Source organism: Fukomys damarensis, unplaced genomic scaffold, assembly GCF_012274545.1.
Source record: "Fukomys damarensis isolate Sample0158 unplaced genomic scaffold, DMR_v1.0_HiC HiC_scaffold_14, whole genome shotgun sequence".
NCBI classification, from domain to species: Eukaryota; Metazoa; Chordata; class Mammalia; order Rodentia; family Bathyergidae; genus Fukomys; species Fukomys damarensis.
The window spans coordinates 52,418,549-52,440,740 of NW_022900926.1; the positions used below are offsets into that span (position 1 = coordinate 52,418,549).

Here is a 22,192-nt window from a genome sequence, read left to right on the forward strand (position 1 = left end):
CTAGTACATTTTAGTGATTAGAACTAATACATTTATTTTAAAAGTACACTTTGTAAGCAATATAACATGTTGAGAGTGTTTTATATCTTTGAATACTTGTTTTAAAGAGCCATATTAAAACCTAAAAATTATTATTTGAATCTTTGATTCTTCTGCTTTACGAGGGATGCAACAAAATATTTCTTTAACACACAGACCATTCCATTTGGTTTTAAATATTTTCATCAGAGTTGTAAATATTCTATTTAAGTTTTGCTCACTTTTCAAAACAATAGGAAATAGATAGTTCCTGTATAGATAATATGCTGCTTAACTCAATTATACTGCCTTGGATTTTTAAAATAATTCTTGTTTAATGATGGCTATGTTTTTTCATAATTTTTAATCCAGTCATTAACTTAAATGTGGTTTGATTGTTTCTACCATTATCTTTATATTTTTCCAAGAGAGCCATCTCATGGCAAATCAGGAATTGAAGGCTCTCAAATGTACTCTGAAAATTATTTCATTAGTATGTCTGTGAAAGAAGTCTTACATTTGAATGTAGCAAATATTTCAGTTGGTATATTGTATAGATGTGGGTAAATAGAGATACTTGTAGATGATCATAAATTCATGGAAATATTAATGAGAGTAACTTCATTGACAAAATATATATTCCTGTAAATAATATTTACATTTTGTATCATGTGATCATTCTAAAGGAATAGCTCAGGTTTTAGAAGAACAACAGTTAATCTTATTCAAAGCAAATCTCACTTTCAAGTAAACAAGCATATATCCATATTTAGCAATATAGAAACTCCATTAGCTTGTGCAAATGGAATTCTGGAAAGAGTACAGGCTGAGTAATCCTGTGTTGAAATCTTTATTCTGCCACTGTATAACTTTTTCTAAGAAGTATAACTTGAGCATCCTAATAAAAATGTTTCAAATCTAAAATGGTCTAAAATCTGTAACTTTTAAAACACCAACATAATAAAAAGTGAAAAAATTCCACACCTGACTATGCAGGTCATAGTAAAAAATGCAAAAAAATATTGTATAAAATTACCTTCAGGCTGTACTTATAAGGCATAGCTGAAAATAAAGAAATTTAGTGTTTAGATTTAGGTTCCAATTATAAGAATGATAGATATAGATATAAATATATTCCAAAATCTAGAACACTTCTGGTCTCAAGTAGTTTGAAAAGGAACATTCAACCTGTAATAGTACCTACCTGACAAGCTTTTGTGTGGATTGACAATGCTACTTTTAAAGAAGCTGGTAGTAATAAATAGTAACTGTTGTTACTATTATTCACATCTTATGAAATAAGTTGAAAAATCTCATGGGTTTGCTATATTTATCTACATGTGTGATTTAGGATAATTGTTTAAATTTAATACAGCTTCTAATACAAGATAATGTGATGAAGCGGCAAGATTATGGGTCTTTGATGTCTGTCAGGCATGATTTGATGTGTGGCTTCACCATTTAACTGTTGTAATTTGAGCACATTATATATAATTATTTTGAACCTTGTGTTCATTATATATAAAATATTAATAATACCAATCTAGTGGGAAAGCTCTGGTGAAATAATATGCATAAAATATCTGGCAATAGGTTTAACATATTATAGATATATTTAAATATTATATAAATAATAACCCACACAGACACACAGAGTACGGGAGATTGAATCCAGGGCCTCTACAATGAGGTACATCCTCAGCCCTTTTATTAAAATAAAGTTAGAATCAAGGGCTCGCTACGTTACTAAGTTGCTCAGGCTGTACTCCAACTTGTCCTCCTGTCTCATCTTCCAAAAGTGCTGGGATCACTGATGTACCACCATGTCTGGCTCCACCCATCTTTATTTGTTTAAATAGAGTCACTTCTAGAAAAAGATTTGTTAGAAAGTGGTGACGGGAGTAATGCAAAGAGCACTGTACCAAGATATACCAACTGCCACTACCTGCATACTTCCTTTAAGAAATCAATGATATTAATCATACAAACACGGAGTTTGGTATTTTCTTGGCTCAGTGTTTTCTTGCCCAGTTCTGTGTTTATAAATAAATAAATAAAACCTGAATTTGTTGTCACACAGCTTTTATCTTTATTATCAAAGATTGACCTAATATCCCCATTATCCATTTAGACAGTTCTTCAATCCTAAACTCTTATTTTACATATACACTTTCATTTTCCTAGTATTTGATGAGAAAGAGAAGATCAACTAGAAGGGATGTAGGTGCTAATGTCTGTGCTTGGTGTTCAGTTCTTTTTGCCATCTACTGGAATTAAGCTTTCTGTCTGTGGAACATTAGTGATTTGTGATTGTATGCCCTCTATCTCATTCTTTGTCTTACAGCAAATGTTTGCAGAAGTTGTAGGTTAATTCTGTTTGTTGAAATAGTACATTATTATAATGAGATAGTATTTTATAATAAGCTGTGAGGGTATCATTAAATGAACCAAGTTGCCTTCATCTAGGTTATATGTACACATGTGTGACTGCTGGAAATGGAGTAAATTTATATGAAAAGCAAAATAATGAAGATTTATAGAAAATTGAAGTTAGCTTATTTTAAAAGTGATATAGCAATTTAAGCTGTTTTATATTTCCCTCCTCAGACACTTAGTTTATTACTGTGAACTCAGAATAACTTTTTCTGCTGATTCTACTTCATTTTAAATCTGTGGATAAGAAGGGTAAAAGTACTGCTGTTTTGATTTTTTTCATTAGCATGTATCTGATTTAATGGATAAAGGATATTTAATTATCATTATTTACTGAACACATGTAACTTCTTGAAAATAGTTGTTTTTCCTGTGTTTAATATTCTCTCAGAATTACCATTAATTTTTACTAGTTATGAAGAAAGGTTTTTTTGCTACCACCCAGTCTTTGTTGCAGTAATGACCAATTATGATTTGATAGTTTGAGTCAGACATTTTACTCATGATAATTATTTATAGAGATCTAATGAAAACTTTAAATTATATACTATAGGTATATTTTAATAGAAAGCCATTTTATAGAATATTTCTGTTTTCTTTAGATTTCGGAAGTTGATTGCAAAGATGCTCTAGAAATGATCTGTAACTTAGAATCTGAAGGTGATGAAAAAAATGCTCTTGTTTTATGTACTGCATTTTTATCACGTCAGCTCCAACAAGGAGATATGTACTGTGCTTGGTGAGTTGATTTTTATTTTTTAAAGGACAATTCGTTAAATAAAAGTACAAAATAGGTTTTTGGTAATTGAGATACCTTACTATTTTCATATATATTTAAGTCTTACCAACATGGCAAAAAGCTGATTTTCAGATATTACATGCTATACAAATTGATTGTCAAGTAATTCCTATTTAAATTTTAGAAGTTTCTGAATTAATGACCACACAATTTCTTGGCAAGCATACCATGATGGCCATCTGGTCAACAAATTTTTATATTTTGGAAGATGAAAGAAAACTTCATTTCTTTTAATGCCACTACAAAAATTTTTTCAGCTATGTAACCTACCTGTGATTTGATCTGTGTTTTTTTCCTCTGCATAATTTTAGCTACTTAACTACCTGCTATCACTTATATGGACCTATAGTTCATTTTCTTCCTGTGAAAAATCATTCCACCTCCTTAACTTCTTCAGGTTCTCCTTCAGTGCATATTTCCTTGTATATGGCACATTTCCAAGTGGGGAAAACTTCTTATATACATATAATCTTTTGGGAAGCCATAAGGAACAGAGATGTTGACATCAGTTAACTTTAAAAACTTTAAGATCTGCTGCCTTAGATTAGTGTTAGCCAAGACCACAATTTACATGATAAGTCAAAAACATTCTTAATGTTTAGTGTTGTGTTGGTATTATAGAAACACAAAAGAAAACTTGGTTTATAACATACTGCTGACATTAAAGAGTATGTACCAAGTGATATGTAGCACATAAATGAAGATAGAACAGACAAATAAATGATTGTGTAATGAAAAATTTAAAGTTAAGTATCAGTGAGCAGTTGAAGATTCTGAAAGGAATAATAAGATGTATTTATCAAAGACAAGTAGATTAAGTAGGTATAACAACAAAGTGTAGCATGAAAATTGGTGATAACCACTAAATCAGTGTGTTATATTGGTTTAAAAATATATTCATTGATTTAAAAAATTAAAGTGAAGTCTATGTGATATGTAAAAACAGTCTATTTTAACTCAAAAAGGCAACATAGAAGTTTTAACAAACACTTAAGCGGTTGAGAATTTATTGAAGAATAAATAGCGAGGGGAGAGAGGAGGAAAGAAATGCAGTATAGAAATGAGAAAGAAAAATCAGCTATAAAGCTAGGAAATAGTCTGTCTGGGAAATGCCAAAAGCTTCCATATAGATGTGACATGAAGTGAGAGAAATGTCAGAGATGACACTTGAAGATGTGAAAAAGCATATTCTAATAGGTCAGCAGTGATACATTAAATAGGTGGTAAACTGAAAAGAATGGCAAACATCCTTTTCAAACACCATACAGTCACATATGCTTAGTGACAGGATACATTTTGAAAAAAATACATGACTAAAAGTGATTTCTTCATTATGCAAATATCAAAGTATTTTTTTATTAACTAAAAACTCTATAGTGGTATAACTTCTCTAGGTATATACACATAATCTTATGGAACCATTGTCCTATATGTGGCTTGTATTTGATGGAGAGACATCATTATAGGGTGTATGACTGTACTGTTGGTTTCAGATTTTAGAAGAGATCAAAGTGAAGAATTCTTACGAACTTTGAGAGGGGAAAGTGGCCAAGCCTAGAAAAACATATTTTTTAAAATTTATTCATCTCTCTGTTTTGTGGTACCTAGGGATTGAACCCAGGACTTTTCATGCTGAGCTACATTCTCATCCATTTTTAATTTTTTATTCTGAAATGAGGTCTCACTAAGTTATTAAATTGGGCATTGTAGTCTTCTTAAATTTAGAGTCCTCTTGCCTTACCATGCCCGAGTGCCAGGATCACAGGTGTGCACCATTACACCTCATGAGAAAGGGGTTTTGAAGTCCTCAATATGTACGTTAAATTTCAGGAAATGAGCAAATTGCAATGGTATGTTGGTTCACAGATGATTTTGTTTGCAAACAATGTGATTCGCAAAAGCATTTGGCAAAATTTGTTTTTGTTTGGACACTGTATCAGGCCATCTTTTCTAAAATCATAGAACAAATTAAGTTTGTGAATTTAGGTACCACTGTATTCAAGTAGATGTTGAAAAGGGTAGAATTCCTAGGAGTGGAAACTGGGAAAAATTAATAAAAAAGGGCTGTATTGAGGAGAATACTTGATTAAAAACATTGAAGCAAAGAAACTTTTTAATGGATATTAACTATGAAGTACAGAAGAGAAATTGAATAAACAAAAGAGAGACAAACTGATCACTTTAGCCAGATTACTTTTTATGAAAATACATTTCAGTTAATTTTATTTTTTAAAATATCTTTATTGTTTTAACTGCTATGGCAGATTGGTTTCTTCTGTGGGTTGTGCGTCATCATCGTTTTTGTTTTGTTTTTTGTTTATTTTGGATTTTGTTTTGTATGGCTAGGGATTGAGCCCAGTGCTAAGCAAGTGCTTTACCACCGAGTTAAACCTCCACCTCTCATCACCATTTCTTTTATGTTTTATTCATCTAATAACAGTAATCTTATTGGTTGACTTTACATTTGTTAGAAAGTAAATGGTGCACACCCCCCACAGTGTTGGGATGGATCCCAGTACCTCATGCATGCTAAGCAGTTACTCTACCACTGAGCTACACCCCCGATCCTACATAAGTCCTTAAAAAAAAATTCACTGATACATAATACATATAAAGGCACATACTTCATAATTAAAAGTTCACTTATAGCTCCAAGTTACCATTTTATAATTTGTTTAAATATTAATTTCCTAGCTAAAAGATGGTGTTACTCTGGAATTGAAAAATATTGGAACTTATATCCTGATTTTATTTCATCTTTAGAAATTTGTGAGGAATCTATTGCTTTTAAATTAATTCCACATACAGAATTGAAATCTGGGGCCGGGGATTTAGCTCAGTGTTTCCACCGCCTGGTTCACAAGCGCAAGGTCCCGAGTTCGATCACCGGTACAAAAAGAAAGAAAGAAAGAAAGAAATCTGAAGCCAGCTTTAATTTCAAACGTAATGACTGGACTGCCATAGTCCAGGATTATTACATTACTACTCCAACTTATCTTTTAAATCTTTTTTTTTTTTTTTTTTAAAGGGAACTTACTCTCTTTTGGAGTAAATTACAGCAAAGGGTAGAACCATCTGTACAAGTGTACCTAGAGAGGTGCCGGCAACTTTCTTTGTTAACGAAGACTGTATATCATATTTTCTTCCTGATTAAAGTTATTAATTCAGAGGTAAGAGTACTCAAGATATCTTTTCTTAATTTAAAATGCATAAATCATCTTTAACAAAAGAACTTTAACTTTTATTATTATTTTGGCACTTCTTTCAGTAATTTTTTTTCTTTCATTGAATGCTTTAGACATTGATTTTCTTATTAATCCTTTAAAACATTTGATCCAGAGAAACTTAAAAGTGCAATTGAGAACAAAAGTTCTGCTTTTAGCCTATAGGAAAATAATATACTTAATATCTGTATTTTTTTCATTCTTCGATTTTACTCCTAGGTGTTATACTACTTTGATAATTTGGCTCTTTGGAAACTTAAAGAGGAATATAGAAATAAATTTTATTGCTAGCCGTAGGGCAAATTACATTGTGTAAACCCATCTAATACAGAACAGCCACAAATATTTGATAAAATACCTTTTTTAAGCACCTGAGATTGTTTAAGAATATCAACAAAATCTCTAGGGTTCAAAATGAGGAGGTACCTAAAAACTGGAACAGAAAGCGTAAATTGATTGCCTAACTCCTGGGGATTAAGATTTGTTGGGTCTTACAGTAACTGAATAGGGTAAAAGATAACTATATAGAAATCAGATAAAGTCTTACACTTTCTCACGTTGGGGAGTTAGATCTTAGGACATCATCTCTTAAACACATACACATAGCTATACATGTGAAGTAACATCATTTCATTTAAAAACACTAAACAGGTTAATACTCTTGAACACTGATAGATGTTAGAGAACAGCATATATGTCCAACTGGACTCTGGGTCAGAGGAGGAAAATCTGTTCTCTTAAAAAGGTCATAATGTTGTATCTGCCTTATGTATATTTGGAGGCCAAATACATTTTAGCAATACAGTTTAGAAATTCCCCATGTTGGGTAAAAGTAATGTTTAAGATCAGGATGAAATTCTAGGCTGGTAATGACCCTACGATTTATTAGAAGTAAATGCAGAACTGCTGTGGAGGAACATACTGTTAGTGCAGGATTCTCATAAATAAAGCCCTGCTTAAAGATGCATTTACCATCAAGGTTTACAAAAGGACCACTAGTACAATTATTTGCCTAATGCTTTAAAATAATATAATTACATGTGAACCTATAAAGTGCATATAAAGACAAAAAGAACTAAAGCATGAAAAAGATATCAAAATGAGCAAGTAGGTTTTTTAATCAAAAAGACTTTGGAAACGCATAGTAATTGAAGTAAAAAACAACAGATGGATTATATATACAATATATCACAACTGAGTAGGGAATTAATGAGCAGAGATTGCGTATGTACTCTCACTTATGTATCTGAATTCTTACTAAGTATCAGAATCCAAGTTACTAAGTTTTGTTTTTTTAAATTTCTGATGTTGAGGATCAAACCTAGGGCCTTGCTCATGCTAAACTAAAGCTATAGCTCTGAGATACACAGCCCAAATTTGTTTTTTATTTTATTTTATTTTGTTTTGATTTGTAATAACTTTTGTAAGAATGAAGTGTTTCTGTTTACATGTACACAGAGGGTCTCTTCCAGAATTGTCATCATTGCATAGAATCTACACATGAGGATACAATACGGCAATATTTTTAAATTAATGTATATTTTTGAAAGGATAAACCAAAAGACATTTTATATTCCCTTTTAAAATTGCCTTTTACAATCTCTAATTGTACAGTTCATCTTACTTATATCTTTATTTTCCTATCTTGAAATAATTTCTCCTGAAGGAGTAAAAGACAGTAATAAATTCTTCTGTTTTTCAGTTTTTCCACTTACCAACCTTATTAATACATCTTGATTTTTCTTTTTATATATTGTAGTGCTATAGTTAAAACACACACTAGAAAGACACAGTATGTTTCTTAGTGTATTATTATACAATTTTAAAATTCAGGTTGTGCTACTGCTTATTACGTCACTTAACGAAAGCATGGCAAAGTAGAAAGGATGTGGAACTAGAAACCAGACAGGCTGACTAGAAAACTTGGCTAGCTACTGACTACTACTTGACCTTAATCTAAATTCTGATTTCATTTCTTAATCTGATGCATCTACATTTGGTAAAAGTGACTATCTGCCTTTGACCTTACTCCCTGCTCATAAACAGGCCATTTCTCAGGGTGGGGGAAAAATCTTGAATAGGAGCTGTACTATTCATTGTGATAGCCTTCCTCTAGGTGACCAGTAGCTCCAGATGGCAAGGAGGTACCATGTTGATAGCACAGACACAGAATGTTCTCATCATAAACAGTTTTGTTGAATAGTACTCATGTTGGGGGAGAGAGGGGATGGGACAATGAAATGGGGGGGAGAGAGAGAATTTAAAAATTAGTTAACACATGACTACACTGGGGAAGTTGACCATCCTAACAGACTTCCTGACAAGGATAATCTGCAGCATAGTAATTGCTCTTTCCTATAAAATTTTCTTTCCTTTTAGAAGGAATTTTTCCTTTTTTTTTTAACCATATAGAATCTCATCACATAGTGATAGTTTATCTTAAAACTGGAATTATAGATTGTTACTGTTTTAGGATCAAAGAGACCTTAAAGTAAAGGTATACGTCCCTTGAGTTGCCTAAGTGACTAGGTAGTAATGTCCAGAGGATAAAATATAACATCAGCGTTACTGATTTGGGTTAATGGCTCTCCCTGGATTTTCAAAATTCTAGAAGTTGTTGAGCCTGTCACTAGCTACTCATATAATAGTTATTTCCTTAATAGATTGATTTGTGTGTGTGTGTGTGTTTGTTTAGGGTCTCATAGTCCAAGCTGGCCTTGAACTCTCTTTCTAGCCCAGGCTGGCCTCAAACTTAACCAGTCCTACTGCTTCTGCCTCCTATGTGCTGGGATTACAGGTGTGCACCACTACACCCCACTTTTTAAAATTGATTGTTTATTGGTACAGTTTAGATATACATAATCGCATCCCACTCTTAAATCTTGAGATCTGCAAAGAAATCAAGTAGATAATGAGCATCTTTTTATTAATGGGATACAGTCTTTCTTAGATCCTGTGAAATTAAAAACTAAACAATTGCAGTATAAAATGAGCCTTTCAGGTATGTTGAAATGCTGAGACTCATGGGAGAACACATTGCTTAGCACAGTGATTGGTATAAAATAGGTTCTGAGTGAATAAAAACATTGGGTTATCTAATCCACTTTTCTGTTTTGGTACTCAAATAGTAAGGGCCAAGCAAAGTGGGAGAGGAAGGAGTTCCTAGTCCCAGAAATAGAAACATGTAAAGTGGTAGGTATCAGAACAAATGAATGAGATATTTTGGAAACTAAGTAGCTTAGTTTGCCTGGCTGTTTTTGGAAAGAAAAAAAATAAAGCTAGAACAGATGAGAGGAAGTCATACTGTACAGCCCTTTTGTATTCCACCTTAACTGTATGCTTAATTCTGAAATACATAGATAGCCTTTTAAAGAATTTCAAAGCAGGTTAAGACACAATGTTATGAGTAGCTAAGGAATGGTTGAATGGAATGTCACATGGAGAACTGAAATCAACATAAAAACTTCAGATAGTTTTTGGTCAAGGATACTGGGCAGCAGAGAAAAAAACAAGAACATCTATGGAAGAGGGTATCAAAGAGAGACTTTCTGTTCATCAGAAGCTTGCCTAAGGCACTACTGAGTTTCTCTTCCTCTTCTGAATTCATACCACCTAACTTTCTGTGACTCAGAAATTCAAGCTGGAGCTATCAGTGTTCTGTTGACTGATATTATGGCTTAAGTAGATTTCTTAAAGAAGGTTAATAATTCATTTGATCACATCATAATATAGAAAATAGCTGTGAATTCAAACTCGGCTTTAAAAGCATATCTGATGTCAGTCTGTTTCGATTTTCCAGTGTACACTTACAAAGATAAACATTCAGTAGAATTTTAATAGTTTTTTGTTGGCATTATTTGCTTGAGTTTCAGATTTGATTACAACATTGAAACTATTAAAATCAAATTTATGAAAGCTATTTGTCCTTAATAAGTTAAAATGAACCCTTGAAATAAGTAGCAGATAGGATTATAGAAATACCAGATGCCCCTCTGAAATAATTTAGTCACATTTTATAAATTTTCTAATCAACTTCTGACATTTCTAGAGAACATGTATCACCAAAAAAGCTATTTTCCTCAAGGCACATATCCTCCTTCCAAAAATTCTCTGATCTTTGAATTCTTTCTTAACTTCCTTTCATCTTTCTTTCCTGAATTCTCACAGCCTTTTTCAGAATTCTCACCCTCTATACAGTATATGTACTTGTACCAATCTTTCTGACGGGAATTACTTCAGTATCCTATCACATCACCTTTTATAGTTGGGTTGGTCTTTGATTCTTCTAAAACTTCTTTGTGCCTCTCCTCTCTTATATGCAGCTTCACTTACCACATGTGTCATGTATCGCAACAGAGGAATAACTACATAGGTTTATGTGAAAACTAGAGATATCCATAAGATCTCACTTCTTTCTTTGTTTTTTTCTTCCTTGTTAGTTAAAAGTTTCTCCATGTCTTATCTTGTCTTCTTCGTGTTTGTGCCTTTGCTTTTCCTAAAACCAAAGCCAGTTCAACATCTTCCCTGCTTTCCTTTCTGTTTTTTGATCCACAAATCTAAACTTGTTTTATTTAGTATTTTATTTCCTTCTTTGCCTATGAAAATAAAGATCCTATCAGTTTTCTCTACTTTTCTTTCTTTCCTTTGATCATGTATTGCAGATACACCACTCCAATAAATGTGGCCATGTCTTAGGACTGGCTTGTTTCTCATATATTCATTTTCCTTTTTATTCTTTAAAATCCATTTTTATCTCTTCATATATCTCTCAAGTGACTTTTACCTTCATTACTACTATCTAACAAGAATTCAGGATGCTAATTCAAAAGAAAATTGTTTATTGGGCTATGTCTCTTCTTACTCCTATATTGGTCCAGCCATAAGGTAGGTGATTCACATTCTGATTTATGTAAAGTCCACACTATTAAGAATCAAGTAAATTATTTTGCTAGAAGTGAAATTCTTCTTTCACTAGCAATAAGTTAGAGAATCAGAGATCATTCCTATTTTGTACTTGGATCAGGAAGGTTGTGTTTCAAAAGTACAAACTAGGAAGATTGATGATAAACATGTATTGTTCACTTACTAAGTGTCAGACATTACACTAAACCATATTAGGTACTGTAAAAACTTAATCTGCCTTAATGCTGCTCACAGCAGCAATTGTAAGTAATTTAAAGTACTATTTTGTCCTCTGCTTTATAAATGGGATATGAAAAGTCAGGAAAAATTAAATAGCTTCCAAGTTTGCCTAGATTAGATGACTTCATACCCCAGGTCTTTTCTTAGCTTCCAGCATTTTTGGGGTTTTTTTTTCCTGCCATTCTATGCAATTCAGTAAACTTTAGACTAAGCTGCAGAGCTTTAGAAATGACGTCTTTTTATATGTTACTGTTGTAGGATCTGAAAAAAGCATGTCTGGATTTTTAAAACTAAATTAAAAAATAAACCTCTGTTGATTAGTGTAGATTAACATTTCCTGTATGCTTTTTCACAGACTGAAGGGGCTGGACTTGCTACCTGTATAGAACTATGTGTAAAAGCTCTTCGCTTGGATGCTACAGAAAATACTGAAGTGAAAATATCTATTTGCAAGACCATTTCATGTTTGTTGCCAGATGATCTGGAAGTTAAACGAGCTTGTCAACTGAGTGAATTTCTTATTGAGCCTACAGTAGATGCATATTATGCTGTGGAAATGTTGTATAACCAGCCAGACCAGAAATATGATGAAGAGAATCTTCCAATACCAAATTCTCTACGCTGTGAGCTCCTACTTGTTCTGAAAACTCAGTGGCCCTTTGATCCAGAATTCTGGGATTGGAAAACCTTAAAACGACAATGTCTTGCACTAATGGGAGAAGAAGCATCCATTGTGTCTTCAATTGATGAATTAAATGACAGTGAAGTATATGAAAAAGTAGTTGACTACCAGGAAGAGAATAAAGAACCTTCTGTGAATGGACTTTCTGGTGGAGTTGGTGCTAATTCTTGCCATCTTAAAGATAGTGGTGATGAAAAGCAAAAGAAGAAGGAAATAAAGCAGTTAAGAGAGAGAGGATTTATATCTGCTAGGTTTAGGAATTGGCAAGCCTACATGCAGTATTGTGTGTTATGTGACAAAGAATTCCTTGGCCACAGAATAGTCCGACATGCCCAGAAACATTATAAAGATGGAATTTACAGTTGCCCCATATGTGCAAAAAACTTTAATTCTAAAGAAACTTTTGTCCCTCATGTCACATTACATGTTAAACAATCTAGTAAAGAGAGACTAGCAGCTATGAAACCATTAAGAAGATTGGGAAGGCCTCCTAAGATCACAACCACCCATGAGAATCAGAAGACAAATATGGTGACTAAGCAGGAACAGCGGCCTATAAAAAAAAATAGCCTGTATTCAACAGATTTCATAGTATTTAATGACAATGATGGTTCAGATGATGAGAATGATGACAAAGATAAATCTTATGAGCCTGAAGTGATCCCAGTCCAGAAACCAGTACCTGTGAATGAATTTAATTGCCCTGTAACTTTTTGTAAAAAAGGCTTTAAGTACTTTAAAAATTTAATTGCTCATGTAAAGGGGCATAAGGATAGTGAAGATGCCAAACGCTTTCTTGAAATGCAAAGCAAAAAAGTTATTTGCCAGTACTGTAGACGGCATTTTGTAAGTGTCACTCATCTCAATGACCACTTACAAATGCACTGTGGCAGTAAACCATATATCTGTATACAAATGAAATGTAAGGCCGGTTTTAATAGTTATGCAGAGCTTTTAACCCACCGAAAGGAGCATCAAGTCTTCAGAGCAAAGTGTATGTTTCCTAAATGTGGCAGAATTTTTTCAGAAGCTTATTTACTATATGATCATGAAGCACAACATTATAATACCTATACTTGTAAGTTTATAGGTTGTGGTAAAGTTTATCGTTCTCAGAGTGAGCTGGAAAAGCATCTTGATGATCACAATACTCCTGAAAAAGTGCTGCCTCCTGAAGACCATGTTAATTCGTCTGGAGATTCTGTTCAACCTTCCATAGTGAATCAGAACACAGGAGAGAAAACTGATAAAGAAAGATCTATGCTTCCTTCTGAAAATAACATTGAAAACAGAATACCAGCAGACAGAAATGATGGTTGCGATAAAAGCAAATCAGAGTCAGCTGTGACTAAACAAGACCAGGTTTCTGCTTCTGAGTTCAGGCAAGCTAATGGACCATTGTCAAATGGTTTGGAAAACCCTGCTACTACTACTATTCTTCAGGCCAGTGAAGTAGCTGTGTCTATCAAAGTGTCTCTCAATCAAGGGATTGAGGATAACTTTGGAAAGCAAGAAAATTCATCTGTGGAAGGTGTTGGTCAGCCACTCATTACAAACTTAAACATACCAGTTGAAGATACTTGTAATAATGTCTGTCATCCAAGTTTCCAAGAGAAAAAGGAACAGGATTGCTTTAATGAAGCCCAGATTTCTCAGAATTCTTTAGTAAATTCAGAAACTCTCAAAATAGATGAGCTTAACCCACAAAACTTAGAAAGACAAGTGAACAGTCTGATGACCTTCTCTGTGCAAAGTGAGGCAGAATTTCAAAACAATTTGCCAGCTTCCAAGTTTGAATGTGGAAATAATATTAAAGCATCATCCAGTCTTTATAACTTACCTCTGAAGACATTAGAAAGTATCACATTTGTTTCTTCACAGTCCAACCTAAGTAGTTCATTAGGAACTCCATCAGTGCCTCCAAAAGCTCCAGCTCAAAAATTCAGCTGCCAAGTTGAGGGATGTACTCGAACCTATAATTCTTCTCAGAGTATTGGGAAACACATGAAGACAGCACATCCTGATCAGTATGCTGCATTTAAGGTGCAGCGCAAAACTAAAAAGGGTCAGAAATCTAACAACTTAAATACACCAAATAATGCAAAATTGGTTTATTTTTTGCCGTCACAGGTGAGCAGCTCTAATAATGCATTTTTTACACCACAAACCAAAGCCAGTGGGAATCCTGCTTGTTCAGCCCAGTTGCAGCATGTCTCGCCTTCCATTTTTCCAGCTCATTTAGCAAATGTGTCAACTCCACTATTGCCCTCAGTGGATACTGTCATAAATCCAAATATACCTTCTCAGGATAAAAATGAACAAGGTGGTATATTATGTTCTCAGATAGAAAATTTACCTAATACTACCTTGCCAGCACAAATGGAAGATATAACCAAAACAGTTTTGCCTTTGAATATTGACAGTGGCTCAGATCCTTTCCTTCCTTTACCTGCAGAAAGTAATTCAATGTCTCTCTTCCCTTCACCAGCGGATAGTGGGACTAATTCTGTTTTTTCTCAACTGGAAAATAGTACAAATCATTATTCCTCACAGATTGAAGGAAATACTAATTCTCCCTTTCTGAAGGGTAGTAATGGAGAAAATGCAGTTTTTCCTTCACAAGTAAATGTTGCGAATGACTTCAGTAGCACCAGTGCCCAAGAGTCTGCCCCTGAAAAAGTGAAAAAAGAACGTGGGCGGGCCCCAAATGGGAAAGAAAGAAAACCTAAGCACAACAAAAGGGCTAAGTGGCCTGCAATTATCAGAGATGGGAAATTTATCTGTAGCAGATGTTACAGGGCTTTTACTAATCCCAGGTCGCTGGGTGGACACTTATCTAAGCGATCTTACTGTAAACCACTGGATGGAGCAGAAATTGCTCAAGAACTTTTGCAAAATAATGGACAGCCTTCTCTTCTTGCCAGTATGATTCTCTCCACAAATGCAGTAAATTTGCAGCAACCACAACAATCTACCTTCAACCCAGAAGTTTGTTTTAAAGATCCATCATTCTTGCAGCTTCTTGCTGCTGAAAATCGCCCATCAACATTTTTACCAAATACATTTTCTCGGTCTGGTGTGAATAACTTCAATACCAATGTTAGTCAAGAAGGAAGTGAAATTATTAAGCAGGCTTTAGAAACTGCTGGCATTCCCAGTACTTTCGAGGGTGCCGAAATGCTTTCTCAGGTTGTTCCCACAGGTTGTGTCTCAGATGGAGCACAAGTAAATGCAACAGTGATGCCAAATCCAACTGTTTCACCTTTATTGCAGACTGTATGCCACCCAAACACCCTGCTGATAAACCAGAATAGGACACCAAATTCCAAAACTTCCATCATTGAGAAATGTAGCAGTTTGCCTGTTTTTCCAACAAATGACTTACTACTGAAAACTGTTGAAAATGGTTTGTGCACTACTTCATTCACTAATTCTACTGGGCTATCACAGAATTTTACCAGTAATAGTCCACGTGTTTCTGTTATAAGTGGTCCTCAGAACACAAGATTTAATCATTTAAATAAAAAGGGAAACAGTGCTTCTAAGAGAAGAAAGAAAGTTACTTCTCCTCTAATTGTACCTAATGCATCCCAAAACTTGGTACCAAGTGACTTAACAACAATGGGGCCTATAACAAAGACTATTGAGATTCCTACTACTAACCTCCATTCAAATGTAATTCCAAATTGTGAACCTCAGGGTTTGGTAGAGAATCTAACACAGAAATTAAATAATGTTGACAATCAGTTGTTTATGACTGATGTAAAAGAGAACTTCAAAACCAATCTTGAGTCCCATACGGTATTACCTTCTTTAACGTTAAAGACTGAAAATGGTGATTCCCAAATGATGGCTTTGAATTCATGTACAACTTCAGTGAATTCTGATTTGCAGATTTCTGAAGACAATGTTATACAGAACATTGAAAAGACTCTTGAAATTATTAAAACTGCTATGAACTCTCAGATACTTGAGGTAAAAAGTGGATCTCAGGGTGCTGGTGAAACATCACAGAATACTCAGATAAATTATAATGTTCAGCTTCCTTCAGTAAACTCTATTCAAAATAACAAATTACCTGATTCATCTCAGTTTTCTTCTTTCTTAAGTGTCATGCCAACAAAAAGTAACCTTCCTCAGTCTGAAGTATTACATAAGGAAGATCAAATACAAGAAATTTTAGAAGGTTTACAAAACTTAAAATTAGAAAATGACCTGTCCACTCCAGTGTCCCAGTGTATAATAATAAATAAACCAGTGACACTGGCTCCTACTGTTAAAACAATTCCAAATGTCACAGTTGTTCCATCAGTTTCTGAAATGGTACACGTTCCGTTTAGTGACAAAGTTAATAAACCTTTTGTGTGTCAAAACCAAGGTTGTAACTACAGTGCTATGACAAAGGATGCACTCTTTAAACACTATGGTAAAATCCACCAATACACTCCAGAAATGATTCTTGAAATTAAGAAGAATCAATTGAAATTTGCTCCATTTAAATGTGTGGTTCCTACATGTACAAAAACATTTACAAGAAATTCTAACCTCCGGGCGCACTGTCAGTTGGTACATCATTTTACAACAGAAGAAATGGTAAAGTTAAAAATAAAAAGGCCTTATGGAAGAAAGTCTCAGAATGAAAATTTGTCAACCTCACGAATTACGCAAGTGAAAAAACAGCCAGCTGTGACAGAGGAAATTAAAAGGGAATTGCACCCTGCTTTACTTTTGGGAGGAGAAACAGAAAATGCCCTCAGTAATGTAGCAGTGGTCCCAGAAAAACAACTTTTGGAAAAAAAAAGTCCTGAAAAAATAGAAAGTTCTTCACAACTAATTGTAGTTACTTCTGTGCAGTGTAATACAGATTCTCCCACAGATAGCCAAAGCAAAGGACGAAAAATTAGGAGGCATAAAAAAGAAAAGGAAGAGAAAAAAAGAAAGAAGCCAGTTTCCCAATCCCTTGAATTTCCAACAAGATACAGTCCCTATAGACCTTACCGTTGTGTTCACCAAGGGTGCTTTGCTGCCTTTACAATACAGCAAAACTTAATTCTTCATTACCAAGCTGTACACAAATCAGATCTTCATGCATTTTCTGCAGAGGTTGAAGAGGAGAGTGAAGTTGGGAAAGAAAGTGAGGAAACTGAAACTAAACAAACAATAAAAGAATTTCGGTGTCAGGTGAGTGACTGTTCTCGAATTTTCCAAGCAATTACTGGACTAATACAACACTACATGAAACTTCATGAAATGACTCCTGAGGAAATTGAAAGCATGACTGCTTCTGTCGATGTTGGCAAATTTCCATGTGACCAATTGGAGTGTAAATCTTCATTTACAACATATTTGAACTATGTTGTTCATCTTGAGGCAGACCATGGAATTGGAGCAAGAGTGAGTAAAACAGAAGAAGATGGCATATACAAATGTGATTGTGAAGGTTGTGATCGGATATATGCAACTCGATCTAATCTCCTCCGACACATTTTCAATAAGCATAATGACAAACATAAAGCTCATTTGATTCGGCCAAGAAAATTAACACCTGGCCAAGAAAATATATCAAGCAAGGCAAACCAAGAAAAGTCAAAGTCTAAACAACGGGGAGTAAAACACAGCAGAACTGAAAAGGAAGGAATCAAAATGCCTATGACCAAACGAAAGAAAAAAACTAATTTAGAAAACAAGAACGCAAAGATCGTACAGATTGAAGAAAACAAACCTTATTCTCTAAAACGAGGAAAGCATGTATATTCTATAAAGGCAAGAAATGATGCCTTGTCTGAATGTACAAGCAAATTTGTAACCCAGTATCCGTGTATGATAAAGGGATGTACTTCAGTTGTTACAAGTGAAAGCAATATAATTAGACATTATAAATGCCATAAATTATCTAAGGCATTTACATCACAACACCGCAATCTTCTTATTGTCTTCAAACGATGTGACAACTCTGAAGTAAAGGAGACTTCTGAGCAAGAAGGTGAAAAAAATGATGTCAAAGATTCTGACACATGTGTATCAGAGAACAATGATAATTCAAGAACAACTACTGTTCCACAGAAGGAAGTTGAAAAAAATGAAAAAGATGAAATGGATGAGCTAACAGAATTATTTTTTACAAAATTAATAAATGAAGATAGCACAAGTGTGGAAACCCAAGCTAATACCTCCTCAAACATAAATAACGATTTTCAGGAAAGTAACCTCTGCCAGTCAGAAAGACAAAAAGCAAATAATTTGAAGAGAGTTAATAAAGAAAAAAACCTCTCTCAAAATAAAAAAAGGAAAGTTGAAAAGGTTGAACCAGAATTAGCAGTTGAGATAAATAGCTTGCATAAAGAGGAAGAAACTGCTGTTGCAATTCAAACGACTGAAGAGCATCCAGCATCTTTTGACTGGAGCTCTTTTAAACCAATGGGATTTGAAGCATCATTTCTGAAGTTTCTTGAGGAGTCTGCAGTGAAACAGAAGAAGAATACTGACAAAGATCACACCAACAGTGGAACTAAAAGAGGATCCCATTCAAATTCAAGAAAAAATAGTGATAAGACTGCTGTGACTAGTGGAAATCATATTTGTTCCTATAAAGAAAGTGAAATTTTTGTACATTTTGCCAATCCATCACAGCTTCAGTGCAGTGATAATGTAAAAATTGTTTTAGACAAGACTCTTAAAGATTGCACTGAGCTTGTCCTAAAACAACTTCAGGAAATGAAACCTACCGTCAGTCTGAAAAAACTTGAAGTACATTCAAATGATCCAGATATGTCTGTTATGAAAGAAATCAGTGTAGGTAAAGCCACAGGCAGAGGGCAGTACTGATAATTAATGTACTATAAATACATCATTTATAGTTTTATTTTAAGTAGGAAGCCATCAAGCATGCTATAATTGTGAAACTTTTTTATTTTTGACATGAATTAACCTGCCCCCCCAAAGCATGACATTTGTCATGTAGGACTTTTTATCCCTATGGGACTTGACAAACAATTAGTACTTCATTTATTGTAAATATTTGAGTTGAACCTCAAATTTTTATCACCCAATTGCCCTTTTCATGAATTAGACTGAATTATCTGTGTGATTGGTATGTTTCACCAGGTCACTGCTCATGTATAACAGTACTCTTTATTTGTAGATACTTTTTTGTATATATTTATTATTGTAAATCATTTGCTGCCACCAGCAGTCTGTAAGTCTAAACTATTAAATGATACATTTATATTTGGAATTTTAATTTTTAACTAATTGATCAAATTTTTAAAACAACTTTTATTGTTTTAAATTAAGAACTTTTTAAACTAAAACTAGAAACTGCCATAGTTTATTGCTTTTTACATGAAACATTTATTTACAAGATCTCAAGAAACAAGTCTTAAGACTATGTTTCACAAAGTAGGCACATTGAACCAACATTGCTTTGTATATTTGCCATCCTGGATTTTGGGGTGGTATATCCATGTAAAAGTTAAATCAGATACTTTAGTACTTTCCTATAGCTATCGCCCCATTGCTTTCTATTTGGATATAGTTACTATGAGTCCATGAAATATAATGGAAATGTGAATAAAGAATTTAATACATTGAAGATTTTAAACATTGGTATTTTAAACCCTTTGTGAATGTGATAGAAATTAGTGGTGTGGAGCAGTGTAAATATTGAGGTGGTGATTTGTGAAGTAGCCCAGTATTGCCTTAAATAAAATCACATTTCATTTCTTGTTTTATACACGTGATCTTATAAAAGTTTTTTTCCCCCATTTTCTGAGATTTATAGATTGGTGTATAGCTTTAAACTGTAAAAACTTTTGTGGAAAGAATTTTTTAAACATTTTTATAAATCTTAAAAATTGCTATCATTAAAGTGAGCCCATCTTGTGTTTCTAAAATACAAGAATCCTTAACATAGTTACATAGATGAAACACTTTCTGTAAGGAAGTTGGATGTTTTGATTTACTGTTTATAGATATTAGATTGTACAGCTACATCTGTATTTCCTCACCATATCTGATGATACTCTTCATTAGATCGGTCTTCAAGAGCAGTATTAGTTATTATAATTGATTATTTTGATTATTCAGTAGTTAGCTCTTATGGTTTAGCTTTCACCATATTTATACTGTGGATTCATGGCAAGAAGTAGAGGTTATTTCAGGAGAGTTTGTGATTGACTTCTAAAGTCTTAAGAAAAATCAGCTCTGGAAACAAAACATCTTTTCAATATTTAAATTTTTGTTTGCCATAAATTGTAGCATTGAATTTTTATATTGTGTTATAAAGCAGTTACATTCACAATATTATTAGTGTGAAATATTGATGATATTGTGATGATACAAAGATGTGTATATTCCCTGTGCAGCAGCATCAGACTGCAGGAGAAATGAAGCACTTAAAAGAAATTGCTGGTACTCTGAATAAATAAGCATGGTCAAGGAATGATCTATTTTCTTTGGAAAATATTTTTTAAAGTTTTATTATTAAAGTATTACAGTTTTTATTTTTTAGGGCTTAGTGGGTGATATTGAATAGTTGGTTTCACCTCCTTAAGGTTTATTATCAATATGCATAAAACTTGACATTAAAATCCCTACCTTTGGCAAGCCCACTGTTATTTATTAAAATAAAAGTTTTATGGTTGATTAATACATGGTTTTTTAAATAATAATTTAAATCAGTAATTTTAGTAATTTTTGTGAACTGAATGTTTTCATAGAAATTGATCTCGCTCTTAAGGGCATTTAGCAAAACTGCCTGATTCAGTGTGATAGCAAGGGGATTTATTTCTGATCACTGTAATGATGAACCACTGCTAAGTGAAAATGTCATAGGGCTTTTGCTATATTAGCGTAAGAAAATTGACCAGTAGACATTTCTGTAATTGTTCTCCTACATTTTACGGTGAAGAATTTGTCAACATTGAGTGAATTCCCTTTTATTCCAAGTACTGTATGCAAAAAGTAATTATGGGAGAGTGAGCTTTTAGCATGGAACAGAAAAATCAAATTACAGTATAAAATAATTTATAGAATAGCGTGTTGGTAAAATTTGATATGGAATGTTATGCCTAAGTATTAAAAAACTCAAAGTATTTTTCATGGTATACTTTTCCTCTATTGTCTTTGAGATAATTTCTTCTGCAATATCTGTTAGCCTGAGCTATTGTCCAGTATTTCATTAAAAATTGATTTTTTTTCTATACCCAAATATTTTAACATTGCAGTTCAGAACTATGTTAGAATAAGTCATCTTAAATGTAACAGCTTGAAATTTTTCAAGATTGTTAAATTCAGTACAGTTAAACCATTTTAATAACACTTTTTTTTTTTTTAACTGGGGATCGAACTCGGGTCCTTGTGCTTTCAAGGCAGGTGGCAGACCCACTGAGCTAAATCCCTGGCACAGTTAAACCATTTCAAAATGCTAGACAGATACACATTCCCCCACCCAAAAAAAATGTGGTTACTACATGCATTTAGGTAGAGCAATTTAATGAGGTTCTGATTTTACAAAATGGTACCATGTAAAAAGATTGGATAAATTGTACATTAATAGGGAAACTTGAATGGTCATGGCAAAAAAGATGAGAACCAGAAGAAAAGTAGGATCAGTGAAGTTGAAAGAAAAATTAAAAGACTAATGTTTGTGAGAGCAGCGTTTTTCTAAATAATTTGTTGTTCTTCGTTATCAAAAGCAAGAAAGATGAATTATATGACCAAAGTAGTTTTCTAACCTACATGAAATAGCTCCCTTTTTAAGAATCCAGTGCACGTTAACATATTAAATATTGAAAAGACCTCTGAAGAAAACATGGTAACTATTAAAGTAGGAAAGTTCTAGACTTAATTGACCATGAAAACTTTTCAAATGTTAATACATAAGTATGTTCTGCT

At 33.4% G+C, this 22,192-nt stretch overlaps 1 protein-coding gene across 2 annotated transcripts in view; it reads left to right on the forward strand.

Annotated features, from left to right (window-relative positions):
* The window catches only part of Znf292 (zinc finger protein 292), an 84,620-nt gene extending 63,245 nt beyond the window's left edge, over window positions 1-21,375 (forward strand). Inside the window, exons 7-9 of one of the 2 annotated variants that reach the window (XM_010633279.2) lie at window positions 3,054-3,190; window positions 6,279-6,420; window positions 11,972-21,375. In XM_010633279.2, coding sequence (XP_010631581.1) covers window positions 3,054-3,190; window positions 6,279-6,420; window positions 11,972-19,123 — 7,431 coding nt within the window. In that variant the 3' untranslated portion in view covers window positions 19,124-21,375. Of the gene's footprint in view, window positions 1-3,053; window positions 3,191-6,278; window positions 6,421-11,971 lie in introns of those variants that run through there. The other variant, XM_010633280.2, reaches the window with a different exon arrangement.
* The last annotated feature ends 817 nt before the right edge of the window (window positions 21,376-22,192 follow it).